The 19970-nt window shown below is 50.0% G+C and overlaps 4 protein-coding genes across 4 annotated transcripts; 2 read left to right on the top strand and 2 right to left on the bottom strand.

Moving 5' to 3' along the window:
* Positions 1-288: 288 nt before the first annotated feature.
* Positions 289-1623, top strand: N7506_004838 (Vacuolar basic amino acid transporter 3; the record flags this gene model as incomplete). The annotated part of the gene is made up of 1 exon (XM_056954132.1): positions 289-1623. The coding sequence occupies one exon, from the start codon at positions 289-291 to the stop codon at positions 1621-1623; it is 1335 nt and encodes a 444-aa protein (XP_056813021.1).
* Positions 1624-2185: 562 nt separating this feature from the next.
* N7506_004839 (Polyketide synthase) lies at positions 2186-6835 on the bottom strand (the record flags this gene model as incomplete). The annotated part of the gene is made up of 1 exon (XM_056954133.1): positions 2186-6835. The coding sequence occupies one exon, from the start codon at positions 6833-6835 to the stop codon at positions 2186-2188; it is 4650 nt and encodes a 1549-aa protein (XP_056813022.1).
* A 107-nt stretch (positions 6836-6942) lies between these two features.
* N7506_004840 (Polyketide synthase) lies at positions 6943-9892 on the bottom strand (the record flags this gene model as incomplete). Its single annotated transcript, XM_056954134.1, has 2 exons — positions 6943-9198; positions 9251-9892. 2 exons carry the CDS (start codon positions 9890-9892, stop codon positions 6943-6945), a joined length of 2898 nt encoding a protein of 965 aa, XP_056813023.1.
* Positions 9893-10595: 703 nt separating this feature from the next.
* N7506_004841 (uncharacterized protein) lies at positions 10596-18417 on the top strand (the record flags this gene model as incomplete). The annotated part of the gene is given in 8 exon segments (XM_056954135.1): positions 10596-10787; positions 10858-10944; positions 11010-11052; positions 11105-11438; positions 11484-11507; positions 11559-17256; positions 17300-17590; positions 17602-18417. 8 exon segments carry the CDS (start codon positions 10596-10598, stop codon positions 18415-18417), a joined length of 7485 nt encoding a protein of 2494 aa, XP_056813024.1.
* Between the last annotated feature and the right edge of the window lie 1553 nt (positions 18418-19970).

Raw genomic sequence — 19970 nt, forward strand, 5'->3', positions numbered from 1 at the left:
ATGCTTTCAAGATACAGCGAGGTTGATTTTTTTGGAATCGATAGAGGTCGAGACCATTGCGACGATGTACCCACAATTGTTACACTTGTACGGTATTTGATATCATCCGACTATAGGCAAATCAACCTTACGGACAAAAAGATACTCCGTGCGGTTGCACTGGGCCCAATTGCTTGGACTGATCCTCTTGAGCATCACATTGGTGCGCGGTGAGCTTGCTGGCATCATGTGTCCATATAAATCGAGAACTGAATGGCTATCAGGAAAAATTTAGACAACTCAATTGATATGCGATCAGACAATTGCGTCGAGGTAGGTATCATCGGGGGCGGTATTGCAGGCGTGACTGCAGCCTTGGGGCTTCTTTCCAAAGGAATACGCGTCAAGTTATACGAGCGCGCCAATTGCTTTCGTGAGATCGGAGCAGGAATCGGCCTTTCTCCGAATGCCGAACGAGCAATGCTTTTGCTAGACCCGAGAATCCACGCGGTCTTTAGAAAGCTTGCAACACCAAACACTGAGAACTGGTTTCAATATGTAGACGGATTCAGCAAATCGCAGCAGGGCGACGAAGAGCTGTTGTTCAAGGTGTATCTTGGCGAAAGGGGGTTTGAAGGATGCCGTAGGACCGACTTTTTGAACGAACTCGTGAAGCTGTTACCTTATGATTGTGTCGAGTTTAACAAGAATTTGGTCAACATCACAGAGGACGCTGAAAACCGCACAGTTGTTCTCCGCTTCGCCGACGGTTCCACTTCAAATGCCGACGTGGTGCTTGGGTGCGATGGGCTTCGGTCGCGGGTTCGGGAGCATGTTTTGGGCGTCGATCACCCGGCGGTCCGCCCATCCTACACCCATAAGTTTGCATTTCGCGGCGTCGTCCCGATGGACGATGCCATCAAAGCCATTGGAAGGGAGAAGTCCTTGACGCGTTTTATGCATCTTGGACCAGGGTGCCATGTCCTTACCTTCCCCGTATCAATGTGTGCTCTGCTGAACGTTGTTGCATTCGTCACCGACACAGACGACTGGCCCGACACCCGCGAGGTAACTGTACCGGCAACGAAGAAAGAGGTGCTTGAATCGTTCGCCCACTTTGGACCGGTCGTAAAGGAGATAATGAACCTACTGGACGACAGATTAGACAAATGGGGAGTTTTTGACTTGCGCGAGAACCCAGTGCCACGTTACGTGTCCCATGTCGGACGCGTTTGCCTTGTTGGCGATGCAGCCCATGCTGCCGCTCCACACCACGGAGCTGGCGCGGGTTCTGCTATCGAAGATGCCCTCGCTCTGACGGTGGCACTGAAGGACATCAACGAAACTCTCGCAGCCGGGAAATGCCCAACCAGTACGAATAGTGCTATCAGTGCTGCACTTTCCGCATACGAGAGTGTGCGATATGGGCGCACTCAATGGCTGATAGAGAGCAGTCGGTTCATGGGGGAGCTGTTTGAGTGGCAGGCCACTGCGTGCGAAAGAGATCCGATCCGGTGTCACGCCGAGGTAGAGTCTCGATCCCACAAGATCTGGGATTATGACGTTGGAGACATGATAGAGCAAGTACGTCGCGCGTTGAAAGTGAAGTTGAGTGACGCGTTGGTCGAGGAAAACCGACTGTGACTTACATGTCGCCTCGTACCAGGTATTGACGTATCACACACCGCGCGCCAGTGTCTAGCCATGGAGAACAGCGAGTCGTACTCCGTACTGGGAGCTGGCAGGATATATATTTTAAGCCCACCGTAGATGTTGATCTAGCTAAGGAGCCTGCTTGTACTGGCAGAATAAAAATATGGCCCACTGGCCAGTACTCCGTATGCCACAATAGAGATGATAAATCACAACAAAGTGTACTCAAATAGAAGCAATGATGGTAACTTCGTTTCTCACAAAACCAAGCGGAGAGAGCGAGATCAGGCCGAAATCAGGCCGAAACGGGCTAATCGGGACACTAGGCCGAAAGGGGCATAGGGCATCAGAGGCTCCCCACATCTTGGTTGATCCACAGGAGCTCATCGCGGTCTTCAACGCGTCTGTTACAATCCCTACATTCTGAATTTGAACCAAGTACTAATGCACTTGGTGATCTTAAAAAGCCGACATTATGCTCAACTTCAAAATCGCGCCACATCGCTATGGCCATCGCTACAGCGCGTCCCCGATCCTTGTCGTACACGCGAGCTCAGTCTTTCAAAACGCCGGCTAATCTCCACGACTGAATATACCTTCGAGCCAGGTCTACGCTCACAGGCCTGACAGCCCTCAATGAGCTAGAGTGCTCACAAGCCCGAGTGGTATCGAGCATCAAGGCTCCGCAGGACATACGCGTAAAGTCGTGTTCAAAAAATTCAATCAGTTTAGCCGCGGGGTTCCCAGATGCAAGCGATGAGGAACAATTGTGAACTCGCTGCAGCCACTCGTCGAACGGAACAACCTCACTGCCGATAGCCTCGCCCAAAATCTGGGTCATTTCAGCCCACGGCTGCCGCACAGGATTGTCAACGTGATATACGGGGTACGATGAGCTGGTATAATGGCTGATGAGATCACATAGAACGGCCGCCGCGTCGTTTACCGGGGTCCAAGAAAGAATGCCATCCAGTGTGGGGAATGCCCCAATAGTTTGGGAAGATTTCACCATGAAGCTCAGATGCTCCATCTCGTTCCAATACCCACTCGTACTGGAGCCAGCAATTTGCCCTGGACGAACCGTCATGACCCGGAAACTCTGCGGATATTTGTGCAATGTGTGATCAAGCATTCGCTCGCATGTCCACTTGGCGTCACCATACCCATTCGAAAGAACTGCTGCCGCTGTCTGCACTCGTTCCTCCAAAACCAACGCGTTACCAGTCAAGGTGGGCTGGTGACCAACGACTGCGATGGATGATACAAACTGGAAGCCGATCATGATTCCTTGTACGGAGGCTGCTGCACTGGTAATATCAAGGAGACTCCGCATGGCTTTGAACTGACCCTCGAAACCTTTCAACGGGCGCTTCCCACTCATTGGCCATGCGTTGTGAACAACATGCGTAATCCTTGATGCAATGTGGTTGTATTGATGCTGCTCCAATCCAAGCATTGGGCTTGCAGTGTCTGTTTCGATAATATCAAGCTTTGAGAAGTTGGCCTCTCGAATCCCTCGCGATTTCATGGCATCGAGCTGGCGCTCGCGCGGGTCCATCTGCCCCCTCCGATTCAAGCAGATGACTGTCTGCACCTGGGGTAGCTGAGACAGATGCGCAACTATGTGTGAGCCGAGACTACCCGTCGCTCCAGTCACCAAAACGCACAAACCGTCCGTCGCGACAGAACAGCCCGAGGGCGAATCTGGGACCATAAAGTCTCGGGTATAGTTCTCTACGTAGGCATCAATCATTCCCTGTCGTGCTTTTATGTCCGACGCCGGCGGCGATCTGGCTTCTTCCCCATTGAGTGCTAGAAAGACACGTTGGATCGTCGTTTCTGGATGATTGCCGTCAGACCAATCAACATGGCTGTATCCAGCCGAGTAAAGATCGTCCCTCCACCGAGATTGGTGAGCGATCGCATGTCGACGTCCATCATCGAAAAGCCACCATCCCTCCAGGAGGCCAAAAATCATGTCCACCCAATAAATGGTTCTTGTCATCTCCAGGATGACGATGAACCCGTCAGGACGCAGAGTTTGTCTGATATTTACCAAAGACTTCTTCAGATTGTGAGTTGCATGCACTGCGTTGCTGGCCAATACCATGTGCTGTGTACCCAGAAGGCTCTGCTCACATTCCTTTTCGACATCAAAGACTCTGAAACTCATGAAAGGATACTTCTTCCCAAATCTCTTTCTTCCAGCGGCGACAAATGACGACGAGAGATCGCTAAACACGTATTCGACGGGGATTCCGAGATCGGCCAGAAGCGGAACGATCCACTTTGTGGTTCCTCCAGTCCCAGCTCCAAGCTCCAGGACCTTCAGCGGCCCATTCATTTCTGGCAACTTTGAAACAAACCGCTTGACAAAATCCTGCATCTGCATATATGAAAGTTTGTTCAATGGCGAATCTGCATATAGACCGGAAGCAAGTTGTCTTCCCTCGTCCGTGCCAAATATCACTTTTATGCCATCTGACTTGCCCGACAACACCTCCGCAAGCCGTGACCCAGCGAAGTGTGTCAGCATATGGGGGTATTGATGCTCAGGCGCAGAATGTAGGAGAGCTTGAAGTATATCAGCACTGGACTCTGACGGGGCTGCCACCGATGTGCGCATAATCACACTGCCGCGATTTTCGATTATACCGGACTCCTTTCCAACCATGTCATAAACATAGTCAACAAGGCCTTGCAGCGTCGGTATATGGGTGATGCGGTTAAGCTCTTGTCCAGCCCTCGCCAAGCGCAGATCACATCCCAACTTGGCAAATGCTTCTATTGCAAGCGCGACACAAAGCTCTGTTTGTCTCGGCATGACAAGCCGTAAATATCCATTGCAATTTTCGTCTTCTATGAAGTGATCCGTAAGCGCTTTGCACTCTGCAAAGGCCTCGAGTACCACCGATGAAGGTGTCATGAGATGGCCTTTGGAACTCGCAGATACCATTTTCGCTTCCGTTGGAAGTGACTCGGAGATGAACTCTTTCGATGGAACCTCGCAGGTAGAAAAGTCACATGGCATCTCTTCTGTCGAGCTTTGTGCCGTATCAGTCGCATCTGGCGAAGTTGCGTTCGCGTCGGAGGTGTCGCTAGATTCTGACAAGCCTAGTGTTTGGCGAATGCACTCAACAAGTCCTTCGAAGCTGAACACTTCCATCAAGGCATCTGTGGACAAAGTGCAGCTGAATGCCCCTTCCAACTCGCGAGCGAGCTCCATGCCCATGAGCGAATCAATACCAATATCTGCCAGGTGTGAATCTTCTTTGATCTCATTGGTCTCTAGACCAGACAGATCGGCTAGGATGAGTCGCACTTTCGATACCACATCGTGGGTTGGGGTTTCACACGCTTTCCCCAGCGGCTCATCTCCCGTATTTCGGCCCACAGCACCAATTTGTGCCGATTCTGCCAACGGAGCCTTGACATCAGCAGAGAGGCGAGCTAACAGCCTGCTCATTGATAGCTTGGACACTTTGGCAAAGTTTATTCCCAGTATCACCTCGACCAAGGTTCCTCCCCTTGGATCGAAAATGAAAATATCAGTCAAGAAGATGCTCTCGCCGCGTCTTTCATGACACGCCAATACCTCCCACGTCTCAGGTCGAGGGGTGCCGCGAAGAAGTCTCGGAGAACGCACCCATTTCTCAAATCCGTTCGCAATATACATGTCTCCTTCAGCTTTACCGGTCATGCAATTCACCCAGATCCCACCAACTTGACTAAAGCAATCAGAAAGGTCAGCGTCGAGCCAAGTCCTGCCCTGATATTTCTTCGTGACACGTCCGGCGGATTCATTTGTTGAGCTTCTACCAACCAGTCTGTTCAGTCCTTGGAATCTCGGTCCGTATTGAACAATGTCATCGAATATTCTGTAAATGCTCGAGCCCTGGACTATGTCATCATTGGGATCGTTGCCATAAAGGAGGTCGACACAGCGCTGATGAGTCACCAAGCGTTCATACCGAGAGAACTCCGCCTGTACTTGCGCGTCATCCGCATGACAGAATACAAGTTCCCCTCTGACATGGACTGTGGGGGCCGCATCCGTGGAACTCTTCTCACTTATGAGACTCCAAGTCCATTCTCGGGATGGGGCAGTACCGGAGTCCTTGGCCACCAAGTCCAGCCACAAGATGCGTGACGAATCAAAACAGACTGGAGCATGATTTTCCACGTTGAGAATTTGAGGCTGCAGACCATCTGTCCTGAACTCTGAGTGCACATTCATAAGAGCATCAATCGCCATATCCACCTCTAAAGTTGCTGGGCAAATTGGAGCTGTCCGAGCGATGGTGTGACCAGAAACAATCTCCTTATATTGCTCTGACTCACATCGTACACGGAACCGAATCGCACGATGATCTTCGTCTTGATATGCCGAGAATTCCCAAAGCCCTTCAATCCTCTCCGTGCATGGCACCTGTGTGACTTGACTTGAGGGTTCTTTGAGTTCCAGCCAATGACGCGATCTCTCGAACTGATATGGCGGCAAGATGAGTGTGGCATACTGACTTGTTTGCGATGGATGATGTTGCCAAAACGTTGCATCTAACCCGGCTTTCCAGAGATCAACAGTCGCGCGTGTCAGATTGGATGTTGCGCTGCCGGTCACGATGTCCACAGGGACAAATGAATGCGAAGTAGTGCCTGCTCCACTCAACGCTCGACTGACCATCTGAGTGACCGTTGAACCGGATCCCGCCTCCAGCCACACGCATACCTGGAGTCTTTTTGAAAGTCTGTTGACGGCATGATGGAAGTACACTGGATTTCTCATGTGACTTGCGATGAAGGTCATACCCGGGTCTTCCGTGTATCTTTCCTTTGTGGCGAATTCTATCGGGATTGTCGGTTTCCTAAATCGAAAAGCTCGGGCCATTTGTTCCAACTGTGATCTCAAATCGTCAACAAGGCTAGAGTGAAATGCATTTGTGACGTTCAACTTCTTCCACCGCACAGGCGGGCTGCTCTTGTCACTCAATATGTATCTTTCGACCGCTTTGATCGACTGGGTGGTACCGGCAAGGGTGAAGCTATTTGGACCATTATGACAAGCGATTGACGCTGACTCTTCAGCCGAATTGCTGTTTGACAAAATAGCTTCTACCCGTTGCAGGTCAGTCTCCACCGCCATCATGGATCCTTTGTCAGATCCCCACTGCTCCCTGATCACCTTGGCACGACCTGCAATCATCTTTATGGCGTCGGGAAGACTCAAAACCTCGGAAACACACAAGGCAGTCAACTCGCCAAAGCTATGTCCAATTAAGGCGCAAGGTTGAACACCGCAACTCATCCAGCTCATTGCCGATGAATATTGCGAAGAAAAAGACATAGCTGAAGCTTGACGATGTCGCAAATTGGGCTTTTCTGAAATATTTCCGGGTAAATGCCACCGAAACCCAGGTCTTTCGAGAGTCGATCACAGCGATCCAGATAGAAGCGCAGAATGGTTGTGTTCGCGACTATCCCACGGTCTAGGCCGACATAAGTGGAGACCTGTCCACCGAAACACAAAATGACTTGTGGTGCAGTTGCTATCCCAGCTGAAACTGGCTTTACCAACCTTTGCTGCAACTCTTTCACGGTTGAGCATTCTAGAAGCATGACTTTTGGCAAGCGCCGATTCGATTGCCGGCACACATTGAATGCCAAGTCTCTGATGAAAGAGGTCATCTGGCAAGCCCTTTTGCTTAGGAACGCTCCCAGTCTCTCTGCGTATGCTTGGAGGCTTCTTTCATCGTTTGCAGAGATCCAAAATGGATACTTCCATCTTTGTCCTTCAAATCCAACACCGGAATCGGGCGTGAATTGCCGGACGATCATCGATGCATTTGATCCGGATGCTCCGTAATTGTTGATCAGAGCAGCTTTGAGATGATCGCCCCAAGGCTTCAGAGACGTTGATATATTGACTAGTTGGTTTGGCTCAATGGAATGGCTGAGACTGTGGTGACTGGGCTGGGGAGGGATCGTGCTATAATGCATCATCAACAGTACCTTGATCAGAGACACCAGACCGGAAGAGCTTTCGGTATGGCCAATGAGTCCCTTCACCGAGCCGAGATGGACGGCGGTCGTCCGCTCAGCTACAGCAAAGATTCGACTGATACTCTCATACTCTGCAGGGTCCCCTACTGGTGTGCCTGTCCCATGTGCTTCAACATAAGAGATCTGAGAGGCTTTTAGCCTGGCTTTGTCAAGGACATGTTCAAAGAGGCCAGAGAGAGACGGTGCGTTGGGGACAAATATCGGAGTACAATTCTGGTTTTGCAAAACCGCTGTACTGGATATCAGCCCAAAGATCTGATCGCCATCAGCGATGGCAGCCGACTTCTTTTTCAAGAACACAGCGCCGACGCCCTCTCCTCGACAATAGCCATCCGCGCGGACACAAAAAGGTTTGCATTGGCCGGTTTGACTCAAGAACGAGGCTGCGGCCAGGTTCTGGTACGCAAGTGGTTGAGTGATCATGTTGACGCCGCCAGCTAGTGCATACACGCATTCACCGCTGAGAATGGCTTTGCAGGCCTGGTGCACGGCAACCGCGGCCCCTGAGCATGCAGTGTCGAGGGTGAGACTAGGCCCAGTCCAGCCAAAGTGATGGCTTACTTTCCCCGCAATGAATCCCCGGAGATTACCCGTGGAAGAGAACGCGTTGGGTGCGTGACAAGCCACATTGTACTCATAGTCAACTGCACAAGTTCCAATAAAACAGCCGACATTCGCTGAGTGTGGGTTTGTGTGGAAGTATCCTGACTGTGACACAGCCTGGTAAGCGATCTCCAAGAGTATCCTCTGTTGAGGGTCCATTGACGCAGCCTCTCGTGGGGTTTTCTTGAAGAACCTGTGATCGAAAGCATCGTGAAATTTGAGAAAATTTCCGTACCACTTCCTACTCTCATCCGTGTCTCGAAATGCGGTTTTGAAGCCAAGTCGTGACTTGGGGATTTCCGTGTGTTGAGAGCGTCCTTCACACAGGATATCCCAGAATTCATTGATATCATCAGCCCCGGCTACCTTGCAAGCCATCCCGACCACGGCGATATCATTTTCGTTTGTAGCGAAGTCCTGGGATGAGCGTTCAGTTTTGATGAGCTCCGCAAGATGCAATAGCTGAAACCTCGCAGGCAAGTTGCTGACTACCGACGGTGGTGCGCATTTTTCTTGAGTGAGAACTATTATCTTGGTTCTGCCTGGGATGGCAACAAGAGCTGTGAAAGTTCTCCACCAATCTGATGGCTGTACCAATATTGCGTCCAAAGCAATGGATGACAAATTGCCCGCAACGATCCCTTGTCTTGTTGGATCCACGTCTGCCAAACAAGGTAGTTGGAGATGAGCGGCTTCTGGGAGCTTGAATGCCTGGCTCAATTCGCAAAAGTTGCTCAGCTGGGTCACAACACGCTGGTGACGCGTGGTGTGGAACCGGCCCGACAGCCGAATTTCCACAGTCGATATACCTGCAGCACCTAGTTTTTTCACAAGGCTGGGAATATCGTCTTTTGGAGCAGTTACCGTGACTCTGTTTTCGTCGAAGCGAACAGATAGGTAAGCCTGTCCTCACCTCATGAGCAACGACCTTTTAGAGAAGTCTTTTGTCACTTACATCAGGATATTCTTCCACAATCTGTTCGATCGTCGTCAACCCGTCCTGGGTTTTTGCAGCAGCTGAAAAAGAGCCTGAATTCCCGTTCTTGGCATCCTCCGCGTCGACCACAGCCCCAATCAGCATGGCGAGGCGAATAGCAGTAGCCCCATGTTTCTGGAAATCCTTTGAGTCCCGGCTGAGAGAGACGACCAGTGCCGCTAATAAACCAGTACAAAACCCCACAACTTGGGTCTTCTTCAAACAGTCTTCTGCTTTCTTTTTCCATGCCTCCCACCCAGACTCATTTTGTCTCCATTCGATGAATTTTGTGTATGCAGCAAGATGTGAGATGACACATAGCGGTGTTAACATGATACTTGGTAAGCTGGTGTCCTGTGTTATGCTTTCCAAGTCGCCATTCTTCAATTGCTGGCTCATAGATTGGAGCAATACAGCCCCTGGGATAGTACCAAGGTCGGGACTCTCGTTGCTGAGCTGGATGAAAAGCTCGGGAAGCTCCGCGACAACATTGCTGACCCAGCCAAGTGCCGGTGAATCGACAATAGCGTTGCTTAGATCCCGAAACGAATCTTGATTGAAGGCAAGCGCCTGAGGTCCAAATACCAAGACCGTGCTTTGAATCGCTTCTTGCTCATACATGATATCTAAAGAATCAACTTTTGAGGAGTCTCGATTCTTTCTTCGTACAGTACAGAAGTGTTGAGAAGAGGTTCAAAATCCGTTGGATCTATTTATGACCTCGGGACTAACTCAGCAGTTAGCCCTGGAGCCACGTTTAGCATAAGACAAGTCCAATGTGTTTTCTGGTCAGATTTAACTCCTAACCCGAAGTCAAATCCCAGGTCGCGGCATGTTTGCATCGGCAAAATTCGCCATCACTGGTCTTTTGTTGTATTTCCTGGGCGTCAAATACTGGGGCCTCCATATACTCCGAACGATAAGCCGCGGAGTATTCATTCGACTAACAGGTTTTGTGTTTGGTCTGTGGCAGCGGCTCCACGCTGAGAGCTCTCGCTTGACTTTTGATCACATGTCAGGTATCACCCCCGGAGTTTCTAATACAACCCAACCTCCAGAGCTCTTCCATCCCATTGACCAACTTTCAAATCCATGGATGACATGACACATTACACCACTTTCTGACTGTTGACGAGCGAAGTCACCCTGTGGCTTTGCGAAAGCTTGAACTGCAGCAGCTTCAATATCCCTCTCATAAAACCGAATCCTGGGAAGGCGTCATGTTCATGCGAAAGACTAAACTGGCGGACCGAGCGAACACGCCAGACCTTTCAAGGGCCAGTCCGGTTTCTCATCTTGGACACGTACCAACCACACATCAGCTATGGCAGACTCTCAGTCGAAGGCCATGCCAATTGCGATCATCGGAATTGGTTGCAGGTTTGCAGGTGATGCTACTAGCCCTACAAAGCTCTGGAAAATGCTAGAGAACGGAGAGAGTGCCTGGAGTGAGATTCCAGCATCTCGCTTCGACATTGAGGGATGGTATCATCCTAACCATGAGAATATCAGTACGGTAGGTGGTGTTTAGTCCAGATTTCCGGATCAGTTGGAACAAAGAATGCTGACGTCTTGGCCGCCCTTAGACGAATGTGCGAGGTGGTCATTTCTTGCAAGAAGACCTGGGCTTCTTCGATGCCCATTTCTTTGGTCTCTCCACGGAGACAGCCTCTGTGAGGGCGCGCCCTGAACCTCGAAAACGCGCATCTGCTGACTGAACGAGACAATGGATCCACAGTATCGACTTCTTCTTGAAACAGTTTATGAATCTTTGGAAAATGGTAAGGTTCCACGATCAGACATGCAAATTGTACTAACCATACGACTTGCTAGCGGGGCTGGCTTTAGACCAAATTGCCGGGTCCAATACCTCCGTTTTCTCCGGCGCCTTTTTTCATGACTACCAGGATGGCCATATGCGGGATGCAGAGAACCTGCCACGTTTCTTGATGACTGGGAATGGAGCCGCTATGGCATCAAATCGCATATCCCATTTTTTCGATTTTCGTGGGCCGAGCATGACAATAGACACAGGTTGCAGCACTACACTCACTGCGTTGCATCAAGCGTGTCAAAGCCTTCGATCGGGGGATGCCGACATGTCCGTTGTCGGGGGCTCTAACTTGTTGATCAATCCGGACTTTTTTGTCACAATTTCTACTCTAGGGTATGTCTTGTTTTGATATTATCTGCGCACGCTAACAATTTATAGAATGCTCTCCAAAGATGGCAAATCGTAAGTTTTGGAATGAGCCCTCCAGCTTCAGGCCTGACATTGTTTTGGCAGATATTCATTTGATCATCGCGCAAATGGGTACGGGAGAGGGGAAGGAGTCGCAGCAATCATATTGAAAAGATTAGACGAGGCATTGATAGCAGGTGACCCAATCCGAGCGTTGATCCGAGAGACGCATCTCAATCAAGATGGCAAGACTGAAACTATCACCTCACCCAGCTGTGAAGCTCAGCAAGAGCTCATTCGTGAGTGCTATCAGAAGGCCGATCTTTGTCCCTCTTCAGTGCAGTACTTTGAAGCACATGGCACTGGCACGCCTACCGGCGACCCCATCGAGGCAAGTGCAATCGCAGCACTCTTTCAGAAGGGTAGACCGCGCGATCAACCACTTTTCATTGGGTCTGTCAAGACAAATCTTGGCCACACCGAGCCCACAAGTGGCCTTGCAAGTGTGATCAAGGTTGTGTTGGCACTAGAACGGCAAGTGATACCCCCGAGCATAAATTTCGAAAAGCCGAACGAGCGACTATTGCTAGACGAATGGAATATGAGAGTTCCGCTACAGTGTACAGCTTGGCCGATTGGTGCAGATGGTGTTAGAAGAGCATCTGTGAACAACTTTGGCTACGGTGGAGCGAATGCACATTTGATTATGGAGGGTTGGCAGCCGGTTCTCCACAGGAGCTACGGCAATGGAAACTCCGTCACGCCTGGAAACGGGCAATCCAAAATCTTCATCCTAAGTGCAAAAGATGAGAAGAGTTGTAAAACGATGGCTTCGAATCTGACAGCTTACCTGCAAGATAACGTTTCGGATTCCATGGATCATGACTTATTCGACAATCTTGCATTCACTCTTGGTGGTCGTCGCACTCGCTTCGCCTGGTCGTTGACTACTCCGGCCTCCTCCCTTTCAGCGCTTGCGATGGTTCTTGGAAACGATAAGCTGTCCGCAACGCGTGCCAGTGCCCGGCCAAGGATTGGGTTTGTTTTCACCGGTCAAGGTGCACAATGGTATGCCATGGGGAGAGAACTTCTCGGCGCATACCCACTCTTCAAGTCTTCCATACTCGAGGCTGAAGGTTTCTTGAGAGGGTTTGGCTGCAAGTGGTCACTTTTGGACGAATTGCTCCGGGATGAAGAGACGACAAATGTGACAGACACTTCTTTTGGTATGCCCCTTTGCGCTGCGATTCAAATCTCGCTAGTCCGCCTGCTCGAGGCTTGGGGAGTGACCCCGACCGCTGTATCGAGCCACTCAAGTGGGGAGATCGCAGCAGCATATACTGTTGGTGCACTCAGCTTCCGCTCCGCTATGGCCGCATGTTATAGTCGCTGTGAAATCGCGTCGGAGTTGGACGATGCACGTGGGGGCATGATGGCGGTTGGTCTGAACGCTCGATCGGTGCAGACCTATCTGGATGGTATCCGCGGGGGCGAGGCAAACATTGCATGCATCAACAGTCCATCCAGTGTCACGGTGTCCGGGGATCTGGGGGCGATTGAGGAGCTTGAGATTCTGCTGAAAGAGCACAACATCTTCGCCCGCCGCCTCCGCGTTCGAACGGCATTTCACTCCCATCACATGCAGCCTTTGTATGAGCCATATCTCAGCAGTATGCAGGAGATCATGGAAGATGAAATAAGGGACTTGCGCCCGATAATTTACGCATCGCCAACCACCGGCACGAGGATAACGGACGCCGCTCAACTCTCGAACCCCAAGCACTGGGCAGATAGCATGGTTCAGCCGGTGCTATTCCAAGATTCATTCTGTCACATGGCCCTGGATCCAATCAGTGGCAGAGCAGACATCGATATCGCCGTTGAAGTTGGTCCGCACGCCGCACTTTCTGGTCCTATCGGAGATATCCTTGTCACATCCCAATTTCGAGACACGGACATATCATACCACTCTTGTTTGGTTCGAAATCAAGATGCAGTCGCAACTATGCAATCCCTGGCAAGTCAGCTAGTCTCCAAGGGGTATCCTGTTGATATCAACCGCGTCAACTTTCCAACGGGCGTAGAAGGCCTATCTGTGATCACAGACCTTCCCTCTTACCCCTGGAACCATGAGATCCGACATTGGGACGAGCCTCGAGCGAATGTCTCTCATCGGTCTAGGAAAATTGGATATCACGATCTTCTTGGAGTTCCCATCAACGGTACAAATCCTTTCGCTCCAAGCTGGAGGCATGTCATTCGACTGTCGGACTTGCCTTGGGTTCGGGAGCATACCGTTCAATCCAACGTGATATATCCCGGAGCAGGGTACATCTGCATGGCCATTGAGGCTGTCAGTCAGCTTGCCCAAGGGACCAACCAAGTCTTCTCAGGCTATCGACTCCGAGATGTGGACATTCTGCAGGCCCTCATAATTCCAGAAGGACCAGAGGGGGTTGAAGTTCAGCTCAACATCAAGCCCGTCGATTCCAAGGCCATTGGAATCAGAGGCTGGAATGAGTTCAACATATTTTCTGTGGGAAGACAGGGCTGGACTGAATACTGCAGAGGACTGATCAGTACTGGGGAAATGTATGCCCGCGAAGAATGGTCTGAGTTGAGGCATTTCCAACGCATCGAACCAGAAGACGTGTTCTCAGCCTTGAGAGCTAATGCCATTTATCATGGTAAAACATTCCAGAATTTGCAATCTGTGCAAGTGGGTAGTGATCAGGCTATGGCAACTCTGGTCATTGCAGACGTTGCATCCACGATGCCGTCCAACTACCAAAGAACCCACGTTCTACACCCGACTACTTTGGACTCGGTGTTTGTCTCCGCTTATGGAGTACTTCTAGGAAATCACTCGACTTACACTTCAATGGTCCCCAAGACTATCAAAAATCTTTGGCTATCTCACGATATCCAATCCCGGCCGGGTCATCAGTTCGAATCCCACATCCGCCTCCTTCGTGCAGACCGCAGGACTTTTGCGTCCAATATCTTTCTCTCTGATTCAACTGATTCCGCTAAAAATCCTGTTCTGGTCATTGACGGGTTCATTTGCCAGTCTTTAGGGGGTGCGGCTGGTGCGGCGGAGTCTAACCGTGATGACATATGCAGTGTGGTCAAGTGGGCTCCCGATATCTCCTACATGGATTTGGGGTCTCTGAGCAAGGCAATTGGTTCCTCTGCTGACCCTAAAGAGGGAGACGTGATTCTTGATCTGAAACGAGCCTGCTTCCACTACATTCAAGAAGCATTGTCGTGCTTGAACTTGAAAGAGATACAGCAGCTGGAGTGGCATCACAAGAGGTTTCACACTTGGATGAAACTACAGGTGAACCTCGCTCTCAGCGACGAGCTGGCCCCTTTTAGTTCAGCGTGGATCAGGGACGGGGATGAAGAGAAAGCACGCCTTTTCAAACGTGTTGCCTCGTCCAGCGTGAATGGCGAAGCCGTGTTTCGCTTGGGAACTCGTCTGATCCCTCTCCTGACAAAAATGGTATCCCCGTTGGAGCTTTTGATGGAAGACAAATTGCTTCACAAATACTACCGTGGAGCGCTCAAATTTGACCGATGCAACGTGCATCTCGCAAGGATAGCAGAACACCTCATCCATAAGAATCCGCGCGCCAAAATTCTTGAGATCGGTGCGGGCACTGGCGGAACCACGCTTCTGATTCTCAATGCCATTGGAAACGGCAAGAAGTGCGGTTGGGGTCCATATGCATCCGAATACCACTTCACTGATATCTCGTCCGGTTTCTTTGCAGAAGCTCAAGCTCAATTTGCGGACTGGGGTGCGATTATGACTTACCGCAAGTTGGATATTGAGGTCGATCCTGAGCAGCAAGACTTTGAGTGCGGCGGCTACGATATTGTCGTAGCTAATCAGGTCTTGCACGCAACCAAATCGATGGTAGCCACAATGACGCACGTCCGCCGTTTGCTCAAACCAGGTGGGAAATTATTGCTGATGGAGAACACGAAAAACCAAATGGATATGCAGTTTGTGTTTGGCCTATTGCCTGGTTGGTGGCGTAGCTCAGACGGGCGAAAGATGAGTCCCATCCTTTCCGCGGCTGAATGGGATACGATTCTTGATAAAACGGGGTTCAGCGGGCGCGACCTGGATGTGCACGACTGCGAATCTGAGGAGTTTTATACCATGAGTGTAATAATGGCAACGGCGCTTCAGGCTAAACCCGAGATTTCAAAATCTCCGCCCATCGTTCTGATCCATGACCTGAATTTTGCTTGCCTCGATGATCGGATGGGAGTTTTACAACACTCCATTGCCGCTATCACCGCTCCGGACTTGGTCAGTGTGACTCCCCTTGGTTTGGTTGACGGCACTGGCAAAATATGTGTTTTCCTCGGTGATCATGGAGACTTTTCTCTTTCAACTTTGAAAGAAAATGACTTCAAGGCTATCGTTCGCCTTTTGACTTGTTGCAAAGCCCTGCTTTGGGTCACCACTGGCGGGGTCATTGAATCCGAAAGGCCTGAAAGTGCCCTCAGTCTCGGGCTTCTACGGACACTTCGCCGTGAAAATTCGACAAAGACATATGTATCACTTGATACCGAGACACGAGACATACCTCGATGGGCTGCAGCCATCACCAAGGTTCTCGCTAGTATCATTAATGGTCCAAACATACCAAGTCGCGACTTCGAGTTTGCAGAGCGCGATGGTTCGATCCTTGTTCCCAGATTGGTCAAGGATTTTGATCGAAATAGGTTTATCGCGAAGGGTGTCGAAGGGGTGGTTAAATCCTCCCCATTCCTTGCAACAGATCCGAACCTAGCCTTGAAACTGGAGGTTGACTTCCCCGGCCTCTTGGAGACATTGACTTTCAAGGAGATTGCGCCGCTAGAAGCTGCAATGACTCCGGAGCTGATCGAAATCCAACCGATGGCCTTTGGCCTGAATTTCCGAGACGTCATGGCCGCAATGGGTCAGCTCAACCAAACAGTCATGGGGTTGGAATGTTCGGGCATTGTTACTCGTGTTGGCACTGCCGCTGCGTCCCATGGCTTTGCCATCGGATGCCGTGTCATTGCACTCGTCGATGGCAAGTACCAAAACCGGATACGAATTCATTGGACTGCTGCTTGTGTCATGCCCCATTTCGACTTTTGCACCGCTGCATCGATTCCAATGGCATTCGCGACGGCTTATATTTCTTTATACGACACTGCAAAGATTTGCAAACACCAGTCTGTTCTGATTCATGCAGGGACCGGTGGCGTCGGACAAGCTGCAATCATACTTGCTCAGCATCTTGGAGCTGAGGTGTATGCAACTGCGGGCTCTGTGGAGAAGCGCCAATTCATCACGTCTGAATATGGGATACCACAGAGTCATGTCTTTTCGAGCCGTGACCCAACATTTGCGACCGAACTGATGTCAGTCACGGGGGGCAAAGGTGTGGATGTCGTCCTCAACTGTTTATCAGGTCAACTTCTTCAAGAAAGCTTCAATTGTTTGGCTGCGTTCGGTCACTTTGTCGAAATTGGAAAGATTGACTTGGAACATAACAACTATCTTGAGATGGCACCATTTACTTCTGTCGCATCCTTTTCCTCTATCGACATTCTTGCATTGGTGAGGCTTGGTAGTCCAGTCATCCATCGCGCTTTGACTCGAGTTGTCAATCTTCTGCAGCAAGGATTGATACATCCTGTTAAACCTGTCAAGGTGTATCCTGTTGCGGACATTGAAGAGGCATTCCGCCAGATGCAGGCGGGTAAGCACATGGGTAAGATTGTCTTGTCGGCAGAGGATTGTTCTATCGAGGTGAGTTCTGTGAACCGAATGTGAATTTTGCTAAGCAAAATAGTATCTACCTCTCAAGCCAACGTTGAGGCTTCGCCCAGACGCGACCTATTTAGTCACTGGTGGAGTTGGTGGTATTGGAAGATCAGTCGCTACATGGCTCTTGACGCACGGTGCCAGGAGTCTGATTTTGATGTCCCGAAGTGCCACCAGCGGAGCTACCACGAAGTCATTCGCGGGTGATCTTGAGGATGCGTACCCTGGATCGAAGGTCCATCTAATTGACTGCGACATTTCACAAATGTCCGAATTGTCTGTCGCCCTGGATAAATGCCCAGATCTCCCCCGATCCGTGGTGTCATCCAGGCCGCTATGGTGCTTCGCGATTCTATCATTGAGAACATGGGCTTGGATGATTACAATGCTGCCATTTTTCCGAAGGTTCAAGGAAGTTGGAATCTTCATCATCACCTCGGCAAGGATCTGGACTTCTTCATCATGCTATCCTCTTTGGCAGGGGTAATTGGCAACCCAAGCCAGTCAAATTATACAGCCGGAGGGGCATTCCAGGATGCCTTGGCCAGATACCGAGTGAGCCAGGGCCTGCCAGGAGTATCTCTTGACATCGGCGCCGTCAAGAATGTGGGCTATGTTGCATCAAATAGATCTGTTCACGACAGGCTGGAGCGCTCGGGGTACAGACTACTTGAAGAGAGCGAAATTTTATCGGCTATTGAGTCGGCCATTATCTATCCTTGTCCTCAGATTGTGGTCGGGATCAACACTGGAAGGGGTGGTGACGACACAATACTCAGTGATGCGCTTTTTGATGCGCTTCGATATATCAAACCAGCGAACAGCAACACTGCCACCAAGCCTTCCTCGTCCCCTCACGCTCTGTCTCATCAACTAACCTCTGTATCTTCGACAGAAGAGGCCTCTAGGGTTGTCTTGCAAGCACTCGCTGAACGACTAGTGGAAATTTTCTTGATTCCTATCGAAGAGGTTATCGATTCAAAATCCATGGCAGATTTTGGCGTTGACTCTCTTGTTGCTGTTGAACTGCGAAACATGTTGGCTGTGCAGGCTGGCGCGGAGATTTCAATTTTCGACATCATGCAAAGTCCATCCCTCGTAGCCTTGGCTCATACCGTCGCTGCAGCCAGTACCTTCGTGGCATAGTCTCTACTTATTATCAATTCAAGGATATGCCCATGGAATTAAGACCATTGAACATATGACGTAGCCCTCGAGGTGTTCAAACTGACTTTCGCCTGGGTATGGAGCATGTGCCCTTGTCCGTATTTTCCTCTCACCGTCTGCATTCGATTGATCTCTGCTGCTAGTCCTTGGGACTCATAGGTGACATCGTCAACCCCTTTTTGTAGCTCTCATTTGACAATGTGGGACGGCTACGAAAGTGTACAACACCCGGGGCTCCAGGGCTCAGGAGTTGAATGACTAATCTGTTGCCTTGAACCTTGGAACTACCTTTGGATGCCTAACTTTTGACTCATGCATCACATGATGTGTATCTATCATCACATGACCCTGTGTCACATGACCCATATCTCGGCACATCGTTGATGACTCAGGATTCTAACGCATTTCTGCATGCGTCTTTCTAGCCTGCTTGGTTATGTAATTTGCTATTGGTCTTATGATCTTGCTTTCCTGCTTGCTATCTATTGCTTGCTACTACCATAACTCTTCTTGCTTCCCTATCATCAGCTTCTTCGTCAAATTGGGCGTTGTTGCTTTGAGGACGTATCTGCCTCACACAAAGACTACTCAGAAGGGAGCTCTACGATGCAAGCGGATCAGGAATATCATCCAGCTCCACCAAATAGCCTCCTGTACCCACAAAGACCCCAGGGCTCAGAAATGAAGAAAATGACGAACGATGTGGACATAGAAACGAATCGAAGCGGTGACCTCGGGCGTATAATTTCCCAGTATTCGAATTTTGCTTTGAGCATCGCGAGTCAAGGTCCCGAGGCCTGACAGCATAAAACATTGGATTACTTACCTCTTGTCAGTAGCATGGATACATGTAGTGAGGGAAACAATGAGAAGACAGAATTCATGAAAACTCGCCACACGAAACCTATCTGTTGTGCCTGGTAACTATCATTCCCCTGCGATACCGAATTCCCAGGTCCTGCTATTTTCCCGGGACATAAGGACAAAAAACGAAGAAGAAGAAAGGTAACCACAGCACAGGTTATCCTAACACCTGATTGCTTTGGGCTTTCACGCACTGCCAAGGTCCAGGGCATGCTCAGCTCTCGGTCATCTGACATATCTGTTTCTGGTAATAGTAAGTTCTTGAGCACTGGATTTACGCGTGGATACACTGCAATATTCACTGGTTCAGGCTTCAAAATCTTCTGTGGCAATTCGACGATCATGTGCTTTGAAGTAGCAATAACACTTATGGTCTGACTGCAACATAGCATCACGATCTGTGTTAAGATTTCGACTAGTCTCGGCCTTAAACTTTGGCAGTCGATCGTGACAATTGTTTGCCCCGCTGCGACTTTCAAGCTGTTTTGGGAATGGCTCAGGCGGCGCGTGCGTAAAGTTTGACCAGATTTGACCAGAGTTAACTAGAAAAACTAAAGAATCTTAACTTAGATCCAGAGAATTATTCAAGATGGCTCTGACAGCCCATACACACGGCCCTCCGCCCAACATTTTCCAAATATTGGATTGCCATGTCATGATATTCATGA

Source organism: Penicillium brevicompactum (genome assembly GCF_028827555.1).
Source record: "Penicillium brevicompactum strain IBT 35665 chromosome Unknown utg000003l_segment0_segment0, whole genome shotgun sequence".
Classification (NCBI taxonomy): domain Eukaryota; kingdom Fungi; phylum Ascomycota; class Eurotiomycetes; order Eurotiales; family Aspergillaceae; genus Penicillium; species Penicillium brevicompactum.